The sequence below is a fragment of the Mus musculus genome, chromosome 17 (assembly GCF_000001635.26).
Source record: "Mus musculus strain C57BL/6J chromosome 17, GRCm38.p6 C57BL/6J".
Taxonomy (NCBI): domain Eukaryota; kingdom Metazoa; phylum Chordata; class Mammalia; order Rodentia; family Muridae; genus Mus; species Mus musculus.
In genome coordinates this window covers 87,396,988-87,416,225 of record NC_000083.6, presented here as the reverse complement: position 1 = coordinate 87,416,225, position 19,238 = coordinate 87,396,988, and the positions used below count along the sequence as shown (strand labels likewise).

At 44.9% G+C, this 19,238-nt stretch overlaps 1 protein-coding gene across 9 annotated transcripts in view; it reads left to right on the top strand.

Moving 5' to 3' along the window:
- Stpg4 (sperm tail PG rich repeat containing 4) overlaps nucleotides 1-19,238 on the top strand; it is a 38,512-nt gene that overhangs the window by 11,856 nt on the left and 7,418 nt on the right. For 5 of the 9 annotated variants that reach the window (XR_001782126.2, XR_385380.4, NM_029298.1 and 2 more), the window contains exons 4-5: nucleotides 4,634-4,698; nucleotides 4,943-4,997. The exons of 1 other annotated variant lie outside the window; for it this stretch is intronic. Coding sequence is in view for 6 of the 8 variants with exons in the window: in NM_029298.1 (NP_083574.1) it covers nucleotides 4,634-4,698; nucleotides 4,943-4,997 (120 nt within the window). In the remaining 2 variants the exon portion in view is untranslated. Of the gene's footprint in view, nucleotides 1-4,633; nucleotides 4,699-4,942; nucleotides 4,998-5,277; nucleotides 5,619-18,183; nucleotides 18,592-19,238 lie in introns of those variants that run through there. 3 more of the 9 variants (XM_011246699.2, XM_006525070.2, XM_011246698.2) reach the window with 3 other exon arrangements.

The following is a 19,238-nucleotide window of genomic DNA, read 5'->3' as shown; positions in this document are numbered from 1 at the left end:
ATGAATTTGGTGATGTTGCCCAGGGGGCATCCCTGCTGGAACACGGAGGTACCTGGTTAGAAGGGGAGGGTGCGGTCATCCCAGGAGCTCAAGACTTGGCAGCCTAGATTGGATTCTTGCATTCCAGGGCTGAAAAGATAGCTGACTCTTGAAAGTTGTCCTCTGACCCCTTCACATGTGCCGAGGTGTGTGCACGAGTTACTCCTGCACACACACACACAGACACACACACTCACACACCTAAACACATGCACTCACACACACATACACACATGCATGCACATACACACACGCACTACCTAGATCTCTCTCACATACATTCACACATACACACACACACCTAAACACATGCACTCACACACACATACACACATGCCATACACACATGCATGCACATACACACACACACACACACACACACACACACACACACTACCTAGATCTCTCTCACATACATTCACACACACACATACCTAAACACATGCACTCACACACACATACACACATGCCATACACACATGCATGCACATACACACACACACACACACACTACCTAGATCTCTCTCACATACATTCTCACACACACACACACACACACACACACACACACACACACATGCCTGTCTTGGATTTACTGCTACAGTGGACAGGAAGACTCTCTGAATCTGAGGACATTTCAGCAACATCCTCCAAAGCTAAGAAGTAAAAAACTCAAAGGTTGGAAAGTTCCCGAGTATCCGAGTCCTACAGAGTGTACAAATGAGCCCGAGGGCAAGTGAAAAGAAAGGATGAACTATCTGCAGAAAAGAAAGATGATGTTTTCAGATTAGTTTCAGGTACCCAGCAAAAACTGGAAGAAGCCAGAGATGATAAAAACATCTGCTAAGGACCAAGCTAAATCCTCCAACTGCTCCTCTGCAAATGCTTGGCCAGCAAGAGACTGTGACAAAGAGAACAGAGCCACCAAGCTAGAATCCTGCACCTTAGGAAACTGCCTTCCGAAAGGGATGGAGAAACGAAAAGAATTGAGGAACAACAAGAATTGAGGAAATTATCACTAGTAGACGTGCTTTGCACCCCCAGTCACCCTGCTTAGGATAAAGTCAGGTAAGGGAAGGAATCTCACATCTGCAACCCAGCTCCAGGAGGCAGACACAAGGGGGTCCTTGCAGTTCAGTGGCCAGCCTGCCAAGTCAATCATTGAACTCTAGATTCAGTGAGAGAAACTGTGTCAAAAAAATGAGGTTTCTGAGGAAGACATCTGATGTTGATCTCTGAACTACACACACACACACTCACACACACACACACACTTGCACACATTTGTACATGCATGTTCGATACACACAATCATATTTTTAAAAGCTTGAGTCTCCCTCCATTAAGAAATAAAGAGCCTTTGAAGAAGGAATAACTCAACATTGAAGTTTTAACTGTACTGTTGGCTTAGGTTTTGTCTATTGACCAGTTGTTTGATTATTGGAGTAGAGTCTTTCTGTGTGGAGCCCAGGCTAACCTTGAACTCAGGACCCTTATGCATTTGCTCCTGAGTGCCGGGATTACAAGTATGTGCTGTTGTACCTGACTCCTACTTCTAATTTATTTTTTTTTTCTTAAATGATCTTACATACAAGTTCTCCCCATAAAATAATGGTAACAATGTATGGTCATGCACCTATATGGTACACATAAAACCGAATCTGTGTGCTCATCTGTAGGTGCAGGGAACAATAACAACTCAGATACAGAAGGGAAGAGCAGGCTGGCCTCAAACTCACAGAAATCTGCCTGCCTCTGCCTCCTGAGTCCTGGGACTAAAGGTGTGTGTGCGCCACCACACCATGCTACATTGTGAAGGCTGGCTTGGATTTCCAGATCCTCCTGCTTCAGGCATTCCACCTGACAGGATTGCTTTGCTATTCCACGACACTTACTTACAGTGTCTGTAAGACCGTAGAGTGTCATTTGCGAATGTATTTTGCAAATTTTAGGGCAACCAGTACCCAAAGAACAAAACCAGAAGTTCTCTATTACAGAGGAGAGACAAGAGACGAGTGTGAGATAGATGCTCAGGACTTAGAGGGGAGAAGAAAATGGAAAACTAGAAAAAGAAAAGGTGTTTTTTTCAAAGTTCAACCCCATGATGAAAAACAGAACAAAGCAACAAAAAACCCTCACCATCAGCAGAGACTGGAGAGATGGCTCAGCACTAAGAGCACTGGCTACTCTTCCAGAGGACCCAGGTTCAACTCTCCCCACCCACGTGGTGACTCACAACTGCCTGTAACTCCAGTTCCAGAGGATCCAGTGCCTTTCTCTCATCTCCACAGCTGCTGGACTTGTACATGAGGCACAGACATACTAAAAAGTAAAAATAAACACAGTGCATAAAAGAGAGTGGTAATCTTGAAAAACCAAAAAAGAAAAAAGAAAAAGTGAGTGGTAAGAAAGCCACTTACGGCTGACAAGGTGACAGGTGAGGTAGTAAGGCGGCCAAGTGGGTAGAGGCACTTGCCACCATGACTCCTGGAAGTTGCCCTCTGGCCTCCACATTCACATGATGGCAACAGCTTCCTGAGAATCACACACATACACACACGCACACAATTAAGAAAATGTAAGTGGAGACTATTCAAATAAAAAATGGGCCAAATAATTGTGCAGGTGTTAAAGCAGATGCACAGGTGAAAAACAAGGTGGTTGCCCATTGTATGCTGTCAGGTAAATGCCAACCAAAATGCTAACCCTACTGTGTGATCCCACCACACACCTGCCACACCTATCAGAATGACCAAAACCAGAGAACACAGACACCAGACACCGGTCCATACTGGGAAGGAACCCAGAATGGGACAGCCACGTGAGAAAACAGATTTCCAGATGTTTTACATCCTCTAACTGTGTGATTTCATGCCTTTGAATTTTCCCATAAGATTTGAAATCACATGTCAGCATGTGCGCGCACACGCACACGCGCTCGCGCACACACTGACATTTATAGAAGCTTAGAAGCTTTGCTTATCAAGACTTAGAGGCATCAGGCTGCTCCTCAGTGGACAACTGAGCGTAGCGCACGGAGACAGTGGGATGTCATTCAGCTCTAAAATGAAACAAGTTCTCAAACCTCAGAGAGAATCACAAGAAACCTAAATCTATGTTCAGTATGAGAAGCTGATCTGGGACGACCGCAGACTGCAGGATTCTAACCAGACTATCATCAATCTTGCTGGCTCTCTATGTCACCAGTTTCTATTTTGCTATTTACTATTTTAAGACAGTCTTGTATGACCCACACTGGCCTCATATCTGCTCTGTAGATAGGACCAACCATTAAACTGTTATCCTGAGTGGTAGAATTACAGGCACGTGTAACCTCCTCAGATTTGTGCAGGGCTAGGCGAGCACCCTGCCACCTGAGCAACATCCCCTAGTCTGTAAAGTTCAAACTTAGTTTGCAGGCTCTTGGCAGTATTCTCTCAGCCTTGGGTTCTCTTGCTTAATCAAAGCTGAAACCAGGAAGAGGCAAGGATACCATGCAAATGAGGCTTTACAGGGTCCTGTGCTCATGCACGTTTGATACGCGCATAGGGCTCTCCAATCGGTTCTTGGGGATACAAGGAACAAACCTCTGTCGTCAAGAAGGCAGGCTGGCACAGAATGTGGCTGGTGCAGTACCTGGCTGTTGTACGGGACCCGGGGGTCTCTCACACAGCTTGCTACTCTTTCCACCAGGCTGCCGATCTTGTCCTTGTCAGGACTGTCTAGGCCAGTGCGTTGTTTTGAGTCTGTCTCTGTCTGGCTCACAAAAGATGGTAGAAGTAGTCACCACTGTTACCTCAGGAAGGTCCTATCTTGGTGAAGATCCAATAAATTGCTGATGCCAAGTGTTGTGAGGAAGAGCAGAAGAGGGGGCAGCAGCTCCCGTTTGTGCTCACTTACCCCTCTGAAGACGGTTTGCATCCTAGAGACAAACCTTGACACAAGTTAGGGCCACATATTCTGTCTCAATGTGACATGGGAGGGAGGGGGGCGGAGCAAAATGGAGGCAGTAAGATCAGTGTCTGCCAAGAATTAGACGGAAAGGAGAGGTGAACAGGCAGAGCCCAGGGGGATTTTAGGGCAGGGAAAATTCTCTGTATCATCTATAGTGTGTGTGTGTGATTTGTGTGTGTGTGTGCTGTTGTACATTTGTCCAAGCCACAGAATGTACACCACCAAGAGTGAACCCTAATGTCATTATAAACCTTAGGTGATAACAATGTGTAATATAATTTGGCCACTTAAAAAAGAATATTGCTCTGGTGAGGAATTTGCTAATGGCAACTCCCACACAACTGAAAGGGCAGGGTCATTACCAGGCACCCACCTCAGTTTTATTGTGAACCAAAAAAATCCTGTAAACAAGGTTTTAAACTTATATAAGTAGGGCCAGGCATAGAAATGCATGTCTTTAATTCCAGCGCTGTGTGGGGGCAAGTAGACTGTTGTGAGATAAGGCCAACCTGCTCTATATATCAAGTCCCAGGGCAGTGACATAGTGAGACTGTGTCACAAGCAAACAAGCTATATATATGAATGAAGGTAATATGGTGCACTAATGACCTATATTCACCTGTCTGTCCCTCCTGTGCAGTCACTCCATCTTTGCCCGGGACAGTACGAGGTACTTCCAGCACCGGTTCCCAAGAGCCCAGCCAGGTAACTATAAATCTCTTGAGCCCCCTCTGGATCTCACACAAGCCCTTATATTTACATATGCGCCTAGGTGCCAATACCTGTGGCTTTTAAACTTCACCATGCACTTTATGTTCAGATTAGTGCTTTAAAGTATTTAATGAGAAATGAGCAACACATTAACAAAGATTTTCATTTCAAAAAGGAAAAAAAAAACAGAATTAGAAAACCATTTTTCTCTTTCTTTCTTTTTTCTTTTTTCATAAAGGAGCTTCGTATTTCGCTCTTCAGTTCAAAGATTCCCACCAAATTATTTCACTCCTGTAAGTAAAATGTAGAGTTAATGCTAATGACTTGATGCTTGCTCCTGATATAGAATCATTTCCCTCCCCTAGTAGTGAGCTGTGCTGTGCGTGGATGACTACGGCAGTCGATACAAGTTATACACGTTAGCTATAGCCTGGATGTGTGGTTTGGAAATTTCCTCTTCCAAGTTAATCAGCCCATTTCTTTTTAATCCGGGCTCACTTCCATTTTCAGGAGATGGGAAGGACACAAACAATTTTTTAAAAATGAATTAATTTTTTGTTTTGCCAAACGTAGTGCAAAGGTCTGGTTCTCAGGGGATCCCGTTTCTCTGACATCCGTCGACCGCCCGCGCGTTTCTCTGACATGCGCATTCTCCAGGTCCTGGTCTTTCCAGCCGTCTTCAGAATGGCCCATCATGCTCTGCGCACAGATGTACTTCTGGGACCTGCAGCTCCAAGTTCCCACACATGGCTTCTAGGCGTCAGGCCCCAAAGCCCCAAACCACAGGGCCCCGTTCACCTCTGCCATGATTCCAACTTGCAGTGTCTCAGCCGGGCATGGGGACTGGGCATCCAAAGCACGAGGTTGTGACAGACATTTCCAGTTCAAACTAACCATGCATACCATAGATACACTGGGAATTTTACTGTGTGTGTGTGTGGGAATACACACACACATATACATATACATATACATATACATACATACATATATACATATACATACATAATACATAATACATAATACATAATACATACATACATACATACATACATACATACATATAAATAATTGTGTGTGTGTGTGTGATTTACTGTATGGGACTGTGGATTTAGCTCAATGGTATAGCACTTGCCTGGCATATGAAAGGGCCTAGGTTCAGTCATCAATACAAGAGAAAGAAAGAAAGGAAAAAAGAAAGGAAGGAAGGAAGAAAGGAAAAAAGAGATTTACTGTGCAAAATAATGACTTTAATTAATAACAATGCACTATAGTGTTTGAAATTGTCAATAAAATTGACTTGCTTTTTTTTATACAAAAATGATAGGAGGGAGTGCATTTATTAATTAACATATTTTTAAAACAAGATTTTATTTTTATGTATTTTTTAGTGTGTGTGTGCGAGCATGCGTGTTGTAGTGCTCATATAGGCCAGAAGAGAGTGTCAGATTCCTGGAACTAGGTTACAGATGGTTGAACGCTGAGACTGGAATTCATATCCTCTGAAGAACAAGAGCAGTCTTTTTTTTTTTTTTTTTTTTTTTTTGGTTTTTCGAGACAGGGTTTCTCTGTATAGCCCTGGCTATCCTGGAACTCACTTTGTAGACCAGGCTGGCCTGGAACTCAGAAATCTCCTGCCTCTGCCTCTCGAGTGCTGGGATTAAAGGCGTGCACCACCACGCCCGGCAAGAACAGTCTTAAACAGCTGGGCCACGCCTTAGCCAGTCTACAAGGACGATACAATGCCAAAATTACAGTTTTCATTTATCTAAGCTAATCTTCTAAAAAAACAAACAAACAAACAAAACCATTCCTTATGCAAAGCCCTTAGGTGATATCATCAGGTGGGGAAATGATCAAATGTGATTTCTTAAAATATTTTTATTCTGACCAAAAATAATACCCATCCGTGGTTATGTATCAGCTAATGCCATAGATCCCAATGAACCGTAGGCCTCTTCCCTGTATTTTCCTCCTTCATCTTTAACGATCAAAGCAATTTCTTCTGATATCATCATCTTTTGTGTGTGTGGTGGGGGAGGGGAGCAGTGTTTGAGACAGGGCTTGTTTACATAGCCCTGGCTGTCCTGGAACTCACTCTGTTGACCAGGCTGGCCTCGAACTCACAGAGATCCGCTTGCCTCTGCCTTTCTAGAGCTGGGATTAAAGGTGTGTGTCAACACTGCCTGGCTATATTTCTTACACAACTTCTTTTTAAACATTAGGCATGATCTCTAAATTCTCTCTGTACAGAATATAAACCTGTAGCTGTCATCACCCCCCCACCCCAATATTCCCCCCCCCCACACACATGCCTTTCCTACCTTCAATAATGGTACCAGTTTTTAATGTTGATGTATATAACATTTGATACATTTTGATTTTGCTCCCTGTCAAGTCATGTTTCTGGAACTTTTCATTTTCTTGACATCAATGACTGCTTTTTGCTTAGCTTGTTAAGGACCCCAGCTTCTCAAGCCAAAAAACAAAAACAAACCCAAGAAATTCTTCCAGTAATGCCCAAAGGCACTGGATAATCCATCCGCTGTGCTGCAGAGGCTTCCCCACCCCGCCCAGAACATTCTATCGCTCCCTTGTGAACTAAACTAATGCTTTCTAGCTTCATGCATGCTCTTTCTGGAATATTCCTTGGCTACGTCTTGTTGTATGCCGCCATCTTGGTAGAGCACACTGGATCCCCTCCTAAACTTAAAGGTGGGTTCATTTTGGAGACCTAACATCTTCTAAAATGAGGCACAGAGACACAATGTCTCCAAGTTCTATGAATTAGCAGGGGGCACTTGACTAACCGTTTTTGCCAGCATTCTGGACTGTTTCTTACGTGGAGGTCCTTGCCCCAGTCTCTTCTCAGACACCACCTTATCTGTCTCACCGTGACCTTATTGTCTTCTGAATAAATCAATTTGCTGACTTGGAACATCCTGTCCTTCTGAATAGGGTCCTTTTATTTTCAGGGAAAATGTTCGCAGGCAAAGACTTAGCTTGGGGCTCTGATTCATGTCTGTCCTGAACACACATTCCTGGAGCAGCTGTGGGCTTGGTTTAGACCCCTAAACTTGTAAGCTGCCTAGAGCAAAGTCCTTTGATCCCCGCAGAGGAAGGCAATGGCCTGCCTGTTGGGAGTGTGCTAGCACAGAATGCTTGTAAGAAGAACTGAATCCGAGTGGTCTGGAGAGGAATGTATGAACTCATATACTTAGCCAGATACATTTACTAACTCTTATAACTTAGACCATTATAATCCAGTTTCTTTTTTGAGAACATTTGTGTGGCTGGCTTTCTATCATTCACTTTAATTTTGCTATAAGTTGACATGATATTTTTAGAACTGTTAGGGACTCAGGCCTGGGAGCAGCTTGGTAAGCGACCTGAGCAGTGGTTTCTGGCTGTAGACACAGTATTGTATATTGGGCATAGACGGCCCCGTTTATCCTCATCACGTGAGGTAGTACCATCTATCTGTCTTTACTTGGGAATCCAGTGAATGGAAATGAATTGCCTAAATCACATGGCCTTGAAAGGAAGAGTTAAGATTCACGCCCTCCCCATAATGACCTTAAGAACACGAGCTGGCCTGCCTAAGGGATGACTATGGTCCTCAGGTAGTAGAAGCTGATCTGGGGCCACGGTCCACTGGTTGCTATCATGTCCATCTGTCCCTTAATGTTCAAGAGAAGCTACGCCCTGGATGGAAAGCGCAGAGGGGCTGGATCTGGAGCCAACTCACTCTCCATATAGGACGCTGAATGACTGAACCGTTGCCTTAGGCAAGACACGGTGGGCCTGGTGCCCTCGGTAGATGTGCATAGGCCCAGCCACTTGGGGAGGCAGAGGCTCCCAAGAGAACTGCTTGAACCCAGGAGTTCAAGAGTGGCCCAGATTACATAGAAAGGATCTGAGACAAGATGTACAACTAGGTGAGTGGTGGGAGAGAACTCCGCCAGCCTGTGAAGGACCTGGGATCAACACTCAGTGTCCTTCTACCCCACCAACCACAAGAAGAAAGAAAAAATAAATAAAGATTAATGGAGTTTATCCTCTGTAAATCCAGAGGGGAGAGAGCCACACACTGACCCCAGGAAGAATAACGCATTGATGTGGAATTGGCTGATGCCAGGATATCCCGGCCACACGCACCGGGTTTCTGTCAGGCACCGGAGATGGAGATGCACAGCATGGAAACTTAATTAAGATTGGAATTCCACCAACGGGAAAGGAAGATTCTCCTAGTAATAGAATTACTATCAGCCGTGAGGTGAGGAAGATAGTTTTCAACCTAGGAGTCTATGTCCAGCCCAACCAGCAACCAACTGTGAAAATGGAATAAAAACATTTTCCAACACAGTAAGACTGAGAGGATGGCACAGTGGGTAGAGCACTTGCCAGGAAAGCCTGAGGACTTGAGTTCAAATCCCAGGTACCCACGTAAGGCTGGGCACAGTAGTGAATATCTTTAATCCTGGTGCTTCTAAGGCAAGATGTAGGATAAAGACTACAGATAAAGTCTACAGAAGCCTGTGAGTCGCTTAGGTTGGCATGTGGGACAGTGAACAACAGAGAAAGTGTCTTAGAGTTTCTGCTGCTGCGACGAAACCGCCATGACCAGAGCAGTTTGGGGAGGAAAGGGTTAATGTGGCTCACCCTTCCACACTGCTGTTCTTCTCATTAATGGAAGTCAGAACAGGAGCTCACACAGGGCAGGAACCTGGAGGCAGGAGCAGAGCCTGTGGAGGGTGCTGCTCACTGCTCTGCTCAGCAGGCTTTTCTCCTCTCCTCTCCTCTCCTCTCCTCTCCCCTCCCCTCCCCTCCCCTCCCCTCCCCTCCCCTCTCCTCTCCTCTCCTCCCCTCCCCCTCCCTTCCCCTCCCCTCTCCCCTCCTCTCCCCTCCCTTCCCCTCCCTTCCCCTCCCCTTCCCTTCCCTTTCTCTTCCGTTCTCTTCTGTTTTGTTTTGGACATGATTTCTCTGTGTAGCCCTGGCGGTCCTGAACTCATTCTGTAGCCCAGGCTTGGCCCCTGTCTCTTAGACCATCAGCGCCAGGCTTACGGAGGCATTTTCTTAGTTTGATGTTCCCCCCTCTCAAGTGACTTTAACTTGTGTCAAGCTGGCATAAAACTGTCCAGCACAGAAGGCGAGGAGCAATACCTAGGTTGTCCTCTGACCTCCACAAAATACTTTCAAACATGGAGGAAAAAAAAAAAACCCAAAAACCCACATAAAATGACCTCCCAAATGTCCTTTTTAAAGATGCCACAAGTGATAAGTATAGCAAAACCTATCCCAGAAGAAGGCATGGGATCCAAAAGAGCAATGAGATGCCCCAGGGGGACCAAGCCACAGCTGGTTGGTTGGGCAAGAAACGAGTTTATATTGAGAATAAAAGTAGAGACCTCCTGGGGTCCTGTTTGTAAGGAAAGGGGACTGGAGAGCACCTGGCACCCTGAGGGAGAGAATATTACAGCATCTGCACAAGTGAAAAACAAGGCACCTCCTAAGTCCAGGAAGAACAAAAGGCTGTGGGAATGGCCGTGTTACTCAGTGTCACTCAGTTCTGCCGGGAACACATTCCTCTAGGAAACTGCCGTGCTCAGTGGGGAGAGAGGCGAGAGCCACACTGCGGCTCACCCCAAGAAGCAGTCAGTGGACAACTTCCACAGTGGAAATCAGGAAGTGGCAACTGACCCGCAGCACTGCCCCCACAGCTTGGAGTTAAGCAGGCCTGTTTTAGGTTCTCTAAACGACACGTGTAAAGCTGTTTCAGAGTGTTAGTCATGAGATGGGTTGGCTAAGTGTTGCGTCAGTGAAATTCTGCACGCACCTCTTTGGGCTGTGTATCACACGCTCTTAAAAAAAAAAAGGAAACAAAAGCATGCCCCGGGCAATGAAATTGGATATGTTCAGTGTTATTAGAAGGTTTTTGTTACCATTTTTTCCAAACTATTTATTAAATTCACATTCTTGTCGGGCAGTGGTGGTGCACGTCTTTAATCCCAGCACTTGGGAGGCAGAGGCAGGCAGATCTCTGAGTTCGAAGCCAGCCTAGTCTACAGAGTGAGTTCCAGGACAGCCAGGGCTGCATAGAGAAACCCTGTCTTGGAAAAAAATTCACATTCTCAAAAATTAAAATTTTTTCACATTGATTTGTGTGTGTGTGTGTGTTGCATTAGCATGCGTGTGTTTGCACACGTACATACCCGTGTAGAGGTCAGAGGTCAGGCCACATTTGCGGGAGTAGGTTCTCTGGACTCTGTGGGTTGTACTCAGGTTGACAGGCACAACAGCAATGTAAAAACCTGCAAAGCCAGACAACCTAAAATTCAAGAACTTAGTAAAAACATAAAAGAGTAAAGATAAATGAATATAAATTTCAGTTTTTCTGAAATTTTATGGTAGCATAGTGAGTTTTTTTAAAACATTTTCTATTTGTGTGTAAATATGGATACTTGTGGAGACCAAAGGACAACCTTTGAGAGCTCTCATTCTTGCCCTTGTGGGTCCCAGGGTTTAAACCAGGCATTCAGGATTCTGTGGAAATGATTCTCCTTAAGACATCTCATCAGCCCACATCTTGATGTCTGGGAACTTGATTTTATTTCTGAAATGGGGTTTTGCTCTGTGGCTCAATCTGGCATAAACTCGCCCTACCTCTCCTTCCAGTTCCAGGATTACAGGTGTGAACCCCCAACCCAAATCCCTCCTCCCAAACCCAGCTTTGACCTTAGGAAAAACAAAACACCAAATAAAAAAACAACGTGAAGTTTTCCTAAACACATTTCTCAGTATTCTGGTATTTTATTTTATTTTTTAAAGTTTTATTTATTTATTAGTTATATGAGTACACTGTGGCTATCTTTAGACACACCAGAAGGGGGCATCAGATCTCATTACAGATGGTTGTGAGCCACCATGTGGGTGCTGGGAATTGAACTCACGACCTCTGGAAGAGCAGTCCCTGCTTATAACCACTGAGCCGTCTCTCCAGCCCCCATACTTTGGTATTTTAAATCATTCTTTTTTTGAATGGCTCCTAATGTCAGCAGTTTAGTCTGTTATGGCTTTATCATTCATAGGCCAGTGTAACTCTGCCAGATCTCATGGATCCACCAGAGGTTCTCCCTGCCGTCTGGGCACTCCACCATTTTTATTACTTCATGAGGTGCGGCTACATTTTTGGTGGCCATGGTGGTAAAACCTGCGTGCTCACATTGAAGTGGGTTTACATCTTGTTCTTAGTGCATTGCTCAAGGGAGAAAAGCTGACACACCAAACCACCAGCAGTGGTGGGTGCTGGTGTGAGTGAAGAGAGGTCTGTGTTTAGTTTGGGGACACATTTTCACGAAGCTGCAGGCAGGCCTCCACCTTCTGATGTAACTGATGACCCCTGAACTCCCCACCCTCCTGTCTCCTCCTCCCAAGTGCCCTGCCATGCCTGATTTTCATTCTGTCTTTTGCCTTAGTCAACATTCTAGTGCTGTGAGGAGACACCATGACCAGTGTGGCTCTTATAAAAGGAAGCGTTTAAGTGGAGGCTGGCTTGAAGTTTCAGAGGGTTGGTCAGTCGATTATCATCATGGTGGGGAACGTGTCAGCATGCAGGCCGGTGCTGGAGCAGAAGCTAAGAGCTACATAGCTGAGAGAGAGAAAGAAAGACACAGAGACACAGAGACACAGACCCTGGGCCTGGTGTGGGCCACACCCTTCTAGTCCTCCGAAGGCTCACCACTCTCCTGGTGACTAAGCACTCAGTATAAGAGCCTATGGGGGGCCATTCTCATCCAAGCCGCCACAGCTTTCTTTGGGCAGATGTGCAGGCTGCAGACAGTGGAGTAAGTCCCTTGTTGCATCCAGAGTCACCATCCCTCTATTATGGGCCCTCCGTGTACTCTCTGGTCACAGGTCTTTGCCTGGTTAATTATTGAGTGGGTTTTAATGTTCTTTTGCGGTTGTTGGCTTGTAGAAGCTCTACAGCAAAAAAAATGCATATTTTTAAAAGTTTTTCAAGGATTTTGCCTTTATTCTTTGGCTTTATTTATACAAAAGGTCGAAACAAAATTTTGTTGTCAGCAAATTGGGTGGTTTGTTATCACATTCTCCTCCAGGAGTCCAGGGAAGAAAAGAATGTATTAGCCTCCCCCACCCCCGGCTCCTCATACAGTGCTCAAATGTGTCAAATAGAGAAGTGAAATCCCTATTTTTCCCTCTTTTTTAAACTACGAATTTAAATTTATTTTATTTTTAAAAAGACTTATTTATTTATTTTACATATGTGAGTACACTGTAGCTGTACAGATGGTTGTGAGCCTTCATGTGGTTATTGGGAATTGAATTTTAGGACCTCTGCTTGCTCCAGTCAACCCTGCTCGCTCGCACAGTCCCTGCTGGCCCCGGTCCAAAGATTTATTTATTATTATACATAAGTACACTGTAGCTACCTTCAGACGCACCAGAAAAGGGCGTCAGATCTCATTTCGGGTGGTTGTGAGTCATCATGTGGTTGCTGGGATTTGAACTCAGGACCTTTTGGAAGAGCAGTCAGTGTTCTTACCCTCTGAGCCAATTCGTCAGCCCCAAATTTAAATTTAAGTTTTGCTTTAGATGTTCTTTAATTTCCTTCTAAACTTTACTCTTAATTCCTTTTTTAAAGACAGGCTCTCTTTATGTAGTCTTGGGGTTGGCCTGGATCTTGCTATGTAGACCAGGCTGACCTCAAACTCAGAGATCCACCTGCTTCTGCCTCCTGAGTGCTGGGATTAGAGGCCTGCACCTCCGTGTCTAGTGACAAGCACATTTAACTCCAGTTCCTCTGAAATGTGTTGTGGGTTTATGGTGAGGTCCCAGTGCCACACGGCCCCGTGGACGCTGACTCAGCACAAACTATCGCCTTGCTGTGTGTGTGAATCCTGCAGTCACCAGAAATCTGACCTGTGGATCTCGGGCGTCCTGTAGAGATGAATACTGGCCGGGTCATCTTCTCCTCTTTAGAACACAGTTAGCTATAAAATGGGCACACGCACCTGTTCCCCTCCTCCGGCTGTGGACTGCGAGGAGCCCAGAGGAGTTGGGTTTGCATGATAATCCCCAGCCTACTGGTAAAGAAAACTGGTGACTATGAGAAAGCAGAGTAGATTATTTTGCATGATTTTATTTTTTAAATATATAATGGTGATCTTATCTATTCTGTTACTATTGTGAATTCATGAATACATTGTACAGCGCGTTTGAATCTGTTTCTCTAACGTTGCTAGACACATTTTATTTCTTGACATTGTATCCCAGTGTCGTCCTCCTTTCCCTGTTCCACACTAGCTGTCCCGATTGCAGGCGCTGTGCACCTTAACCTATTCCTCCTTGATAAGTCTTTTGTTTTCTGTCACATGCATTTCCAGTCAACTTCTAGAACTGTTAGGGAAAGGTTTACAAAGCCCAAGAGACCACGTGCTCCAGAAATGCGTAACAGTGTTCAAATGCTTTCACTCTTAAATAAAATGAACCCACAAATTTAAATTCAAAATCAGGAATAAATAAGGCTGCTATGAACATAGTGGAGCATGTGTCCTTCTTACCAGTTGGGGCTTCTTCTGGATATATGCCCAGGAGAGGTATTGCTGGATCCTCCGGTAGTACTATGTCCAATTTTCTGAGGAACCGCCAGTATATATTTTGTTCCCAAAGTGTAGGGGCTTCTCAGGAGGAGTATTTGGAAATTTGGTTGGAAAATGATTTTTCACCTCAAATTACAAGCGTAAGGGGTTACACAGCTATCGATGATTTACAGTTTTATTAACTTCATACAAGACTTATTCATTACTCTCTGAGCACTGGTGTCCTATCTGTGTATCTGAGGCAGGCAGATCAAGAGTTGACACTGGTTGTTGTCTACGTAGCGAGTTTGAGGTCACTCTGATCTACATTGCAAGCTGCAAGGAGGGGTACAAATAGCACAAACACCACCAACATCAAAAACTCCAGCCTGAAACGGGACAGTGTGCCTGGTGCCTGCAGGAGTGTGTGTGTGTGTGCCTAGAAAATGCGTGTATACATGTACATAGTCTCAGACACTCACACCCACCCACACTCACACCTACTCACAAACAAGCACAGAAACCGGGGAGAGACAGGAGTCAGCTCAATGGCAGGGCTGTGGCTTTGCATGGGAAAGGCCTTAGGTTTGATCCCCAGCACCAAACCAAAGCAACTTCACTGATTCTGCGTTGACACACTCCTCCTCTCATATACAGAAACAGTCAGTCAGAGAAGTGTATCTTCAAAGGAGCCATGGCTCGTGATGGCTCATACCTGTAATCCCAGCTCCCGGGAGTTGGAGGGAGGAGCATCAAGATTTCAAGCTAGCACTGGCTGCATCAAAAGTCCTAGGACATCTTAAGCTCCATAAGACCTCATCTTACAACTAAACAAAAGTGAAAACCAAAACCAAAGAACAAATACATCATCAAGGAATTGTTGATAATGACAATAACCTAGTTGCCAGAAGAAAGACAATGATCTTTAAAGAATTTTACATGTCTACCCAAAGGACCATCTTTAGTCACTAAAGTAATTACTGAAAACATTATAAAATGGCACTTCTCAGTTTGATGACTTCATAGAACAGTTAAAAATGCAGCTGTTCAGTAGGCAGAGGCAGACGGATCTCCATAAACTCAAAGCCAACCTGTTCTACATCATACATGCTAGGCCAGTGAGAGCTGCATAGTAAGACCCTGTCTCTGAATGAATGGATGAATGAATGAATGAATGAATGAATGAATGAATGAACAGGCCTGGAGAGATGATAGCTTGGCAGTTAAGAGTTCTGGCTGCCCTCCTTAGAATTGGGAACAAAACATCCATGGAAGGAGTTACAGAGACAAAGTTTGGAGCTGAGACGAAAGGATGGACCATCTAGAGACTGCCATATCCAGGGATCCACCCCATAATCAGCTTCCAAACGCTGACACCATTGCATACACTAGCAAGATTTTGTTGAAAGGACCCAGATGTAGCTGTCTCTAGTGAGACTATGCCGGGGCCTAGCAAACACAGAAGTGGATGCTCACAGTCAGCTAATGGATGGATCACAGGGCTCCCAATGGAGGAGCTAGAGAAAGTACCCAAGGAGCTAAAGGGATCTGCAACCCTATAGGTGGAACAACATTATGAACTAACCAGTACCCCGGAGCTCTTGTCTCTAGCTGCATGTGTATCAAAAGATGGCCTAGTCGGCCATCACTGGAAAGAGAGGCCCATTGGACACGCAAACTTTATATGCCCCAGTACAGGGGAATGCCAGGGCCAAAAAGTGGGAATGGGTGGGTAGGGAAGTGGGGGGGAGGATATGGGGGACTTTTGGGATAGCATTGGAAATGTAATTGAGGAAAATATGTAATAGAAAGTATTAAAAAAAAAAGAGTTCTGGCTGCCCTTCCAGAGGACCACAGTCTGGTTCTGAGTACCCATGTAGCGACTTTCAACAATCTGTCAACTCTAGCTCCAAAAGATGTGACACCCTCTCCTAGGCTTTCTACACGTGGTACACACACACTCAAGCACACACACACACACACACACACACATTAAATAAAGAAATAAACCTTTTCTAAAAGGAAAAATGCAACACGCAAATAATAAATATAAATTGTGATTAATTTGGGCAAGATCGTGTATATGGAAAAACAGGAACTATGGGTGACATTGCTTTCACTGGCTTTGTGAGGTGCCATGACCTGGCCAGTTGGTTCTTTTCTAATGCCTTATGATTTTCCAAACCACAGTTTCTGAAGAGAAATAATATCTTGTTAGTGGAAACAAATATGATGTCAAATGACCATGTTTTCTTTATTTGATGTAAAGACCATGTCCAGTCATTTTGGTATTGCTACAACTGACAGACAGTCTTACGTAGAATATGGAAGGGAAGGGCCAGCCAGGTGGACGGGGCAGGAACAAGTGACACCTGTGTTGTCTGTTTCGATCACACTTGGGAGAAAGCACCCTGGGTGCGAGGATCAGGAGTGTGGCATGCTACAGAGTTGGCTCATTCCAGTGGTTCCTGGACTTAAGGAATGAGTGCAATTAAAAATTAAGCTGACAGCTTGAAATTCCAGGGGAACAGAGAGTAATTAATATAAACATGGTTGTATGGAATAAAGCAGAAAATTGATTTTTGCTTGGATGGGACTTGGAAATGTGGGTGGTTACAGGAGACTCCTGCTCAGTCTCCTCCCTGATGAGCCGCACCTGTGGACGATACAGTTTGGAAAATGCATTTCAAATATAGTCACAGATGTGCTAGGATTCAAAGCTGCGATGCCTATCCTGACAACTATTTTCCCAGTCTGTGGAGCTTATCCAATGGCGCTGACACCAGCAGTGGCATTTTACTGTCCAGCTGAGACCAGTGCCTTTCCTGAGACAGACTAAGCTTACAGCAGTGTCTGACTACAGTGGAGAGAAAAGGCGAAGAAGAAAAAAAAAATTAGGACCTTTTCCATTGCAAGTGATAGAAACCCATTCCACATTAGCCTGAGCAATATATAAAATAAAGGCTGGTTGGTGTCTTAGTCTGTTTTCTGTAACTAAACACCACAGACTTCATAGACTGTGTAGAAACCAGGTTCTTAGACTCATTCTTGCTGTGATGAAACACCACGGCCATCATCGGAAGCAGCGAGGTCAGGAGCCTGCAGGAGGTCAGGAGCTGATGCAGAGGCCATTGAGGGACCACCAGTCCAGCGATGGCACCACCCACAGTGGGGGCGCTAACTCATCAATTGCTGACTGGGAAACTGCCCTACATGATTTTGGAGGCGTTTTCTTAGTCCTCTCAGAGGACTTTAGCTTGTGGCCCTTTGTATAAAGCTACCCTGGACAGTCCCTCCTTAACAATGTGGTACACTGAGCATGTCACCTTTAACCCTTTCTTTTCTCACTCACTCACTCCCAGGATCTCACAGTAAAAACACAAAACTCTAAAATCCAGAGTCTTTACAAATTCAAAGAATAAAAGTTCAGTCTCTTTGAAATATCCAATCTCTTTAAAAATTCAAAATCTCTTTTAAAAAGTTCAAACTGTGGGCTCTTGTAAAAAAAAAGAACATAAAAATTAAAAAATGGAGGAGCTAGAGAAAGCACCCATGGAGCTGAAGGGGTCTGCAACCCTATAGGGGGGACAACAATATGAACTAACCAGTACCACTAGAGCTTGTGTCTCTAGCTGCATATGTAGCAGAAGATGGCCTAGTCGGCCATCATTGAGAAGAGAGGCCCCTTGTTATTGCAAACTTTATATGCCCCAGTACAGGGGAAGGCCAGGGCCAAGGAGCAGGAGTGGGTGGGTAGGGGAGCGGGGCGGGGGGGGGGTATAGGGAACATTCGGGATAGCATTTGAAATGTAAATGAAGAAAATATCTAAAAGAAAAAAACATAAAAATTTAAAAATTTGTTGAATATTTTCTTCAAAAGGGAAGAACCAGGGCCCAGTCAGAGTCGTTTGGACTTTTCCATGAGTCAGGTCAGTTACCAGTTTTCATTTATCTATCTTTGCAATGCAGCAATTATCCCAAGAGTGGGACGAACACTGTGCCCTCTCCAGGTTTATCCCCTAGGCCCTGTCCTGTCTTGTCTACTGTGACCTCCTCTCTCACTGCTTCCAGCACGGACCCTTCCTCCAGCTGTCTTGCCTTGCAAATGGCTCCTCTTCCTCCTGTCCATCTCAGCTCAGGTGTAGCTCGCTTTCCAAGGGACTTCTTGGGTGCCCTGGGACTACATCAGTGTGCCCTCTCATTACATCTGTCCCTTTGGGTGGCATGTACAGTACATAGAATATTTAATATTTTTCTGATGTTTCCCCACTAAAATATAAGCCATGAAAAAATATGTTTTTCTTGTCAACTAGGACTCAGTTCTCCCAATGGAACAGCAGTGAGTTGTTGCTGTTGTTGTTTTGGGTTTGTTGTTTTTTTCGACACAGGGTTTCTCTGTGTAGCCATGGCTATCTTGGAACTCACTCTGTAGATCAGGCTGGCCTTGAACTTAGAACTCTGCCTGTCTCTGCCTCCTGAGGGCTAGCGTTGAAGGTATGAGTCACTGCCCAGCTGGAACAGTGGTTTTCAGTCCCAGTATTTAAAAGAAGGTGGGGTTTATTTTAATGTTGTAAAAGGCTGAGTGTGACTTCTGTTTTCAGAGCCGTGGAGGGCAGAGGGCACGAGGTCAGCTGGCAGAGGGAGGGCGGGAGAATGCGGTGTGTCCTCCTCCTGAGGATGCTTCTTGAAACCGCACAGCTCAGCGACTTCCAGCTTTTCATCCTAATGTGACTCATGTGGTTGCGCTTAGATATACCCACGAGGACAGGAGATTGCGCTTTTATTCTGGGTACACACGCCCTCAACCCAAAATTGTCCTAATGCCCCCAGATAGAAGACCAGACATTGGGAGACCATCATTACCAGCTACGTTCCATCCCGTTGCCTGGAACATGGCATGTTGGTTGAAAAATTTAACTAGAGGAACACTTCCGA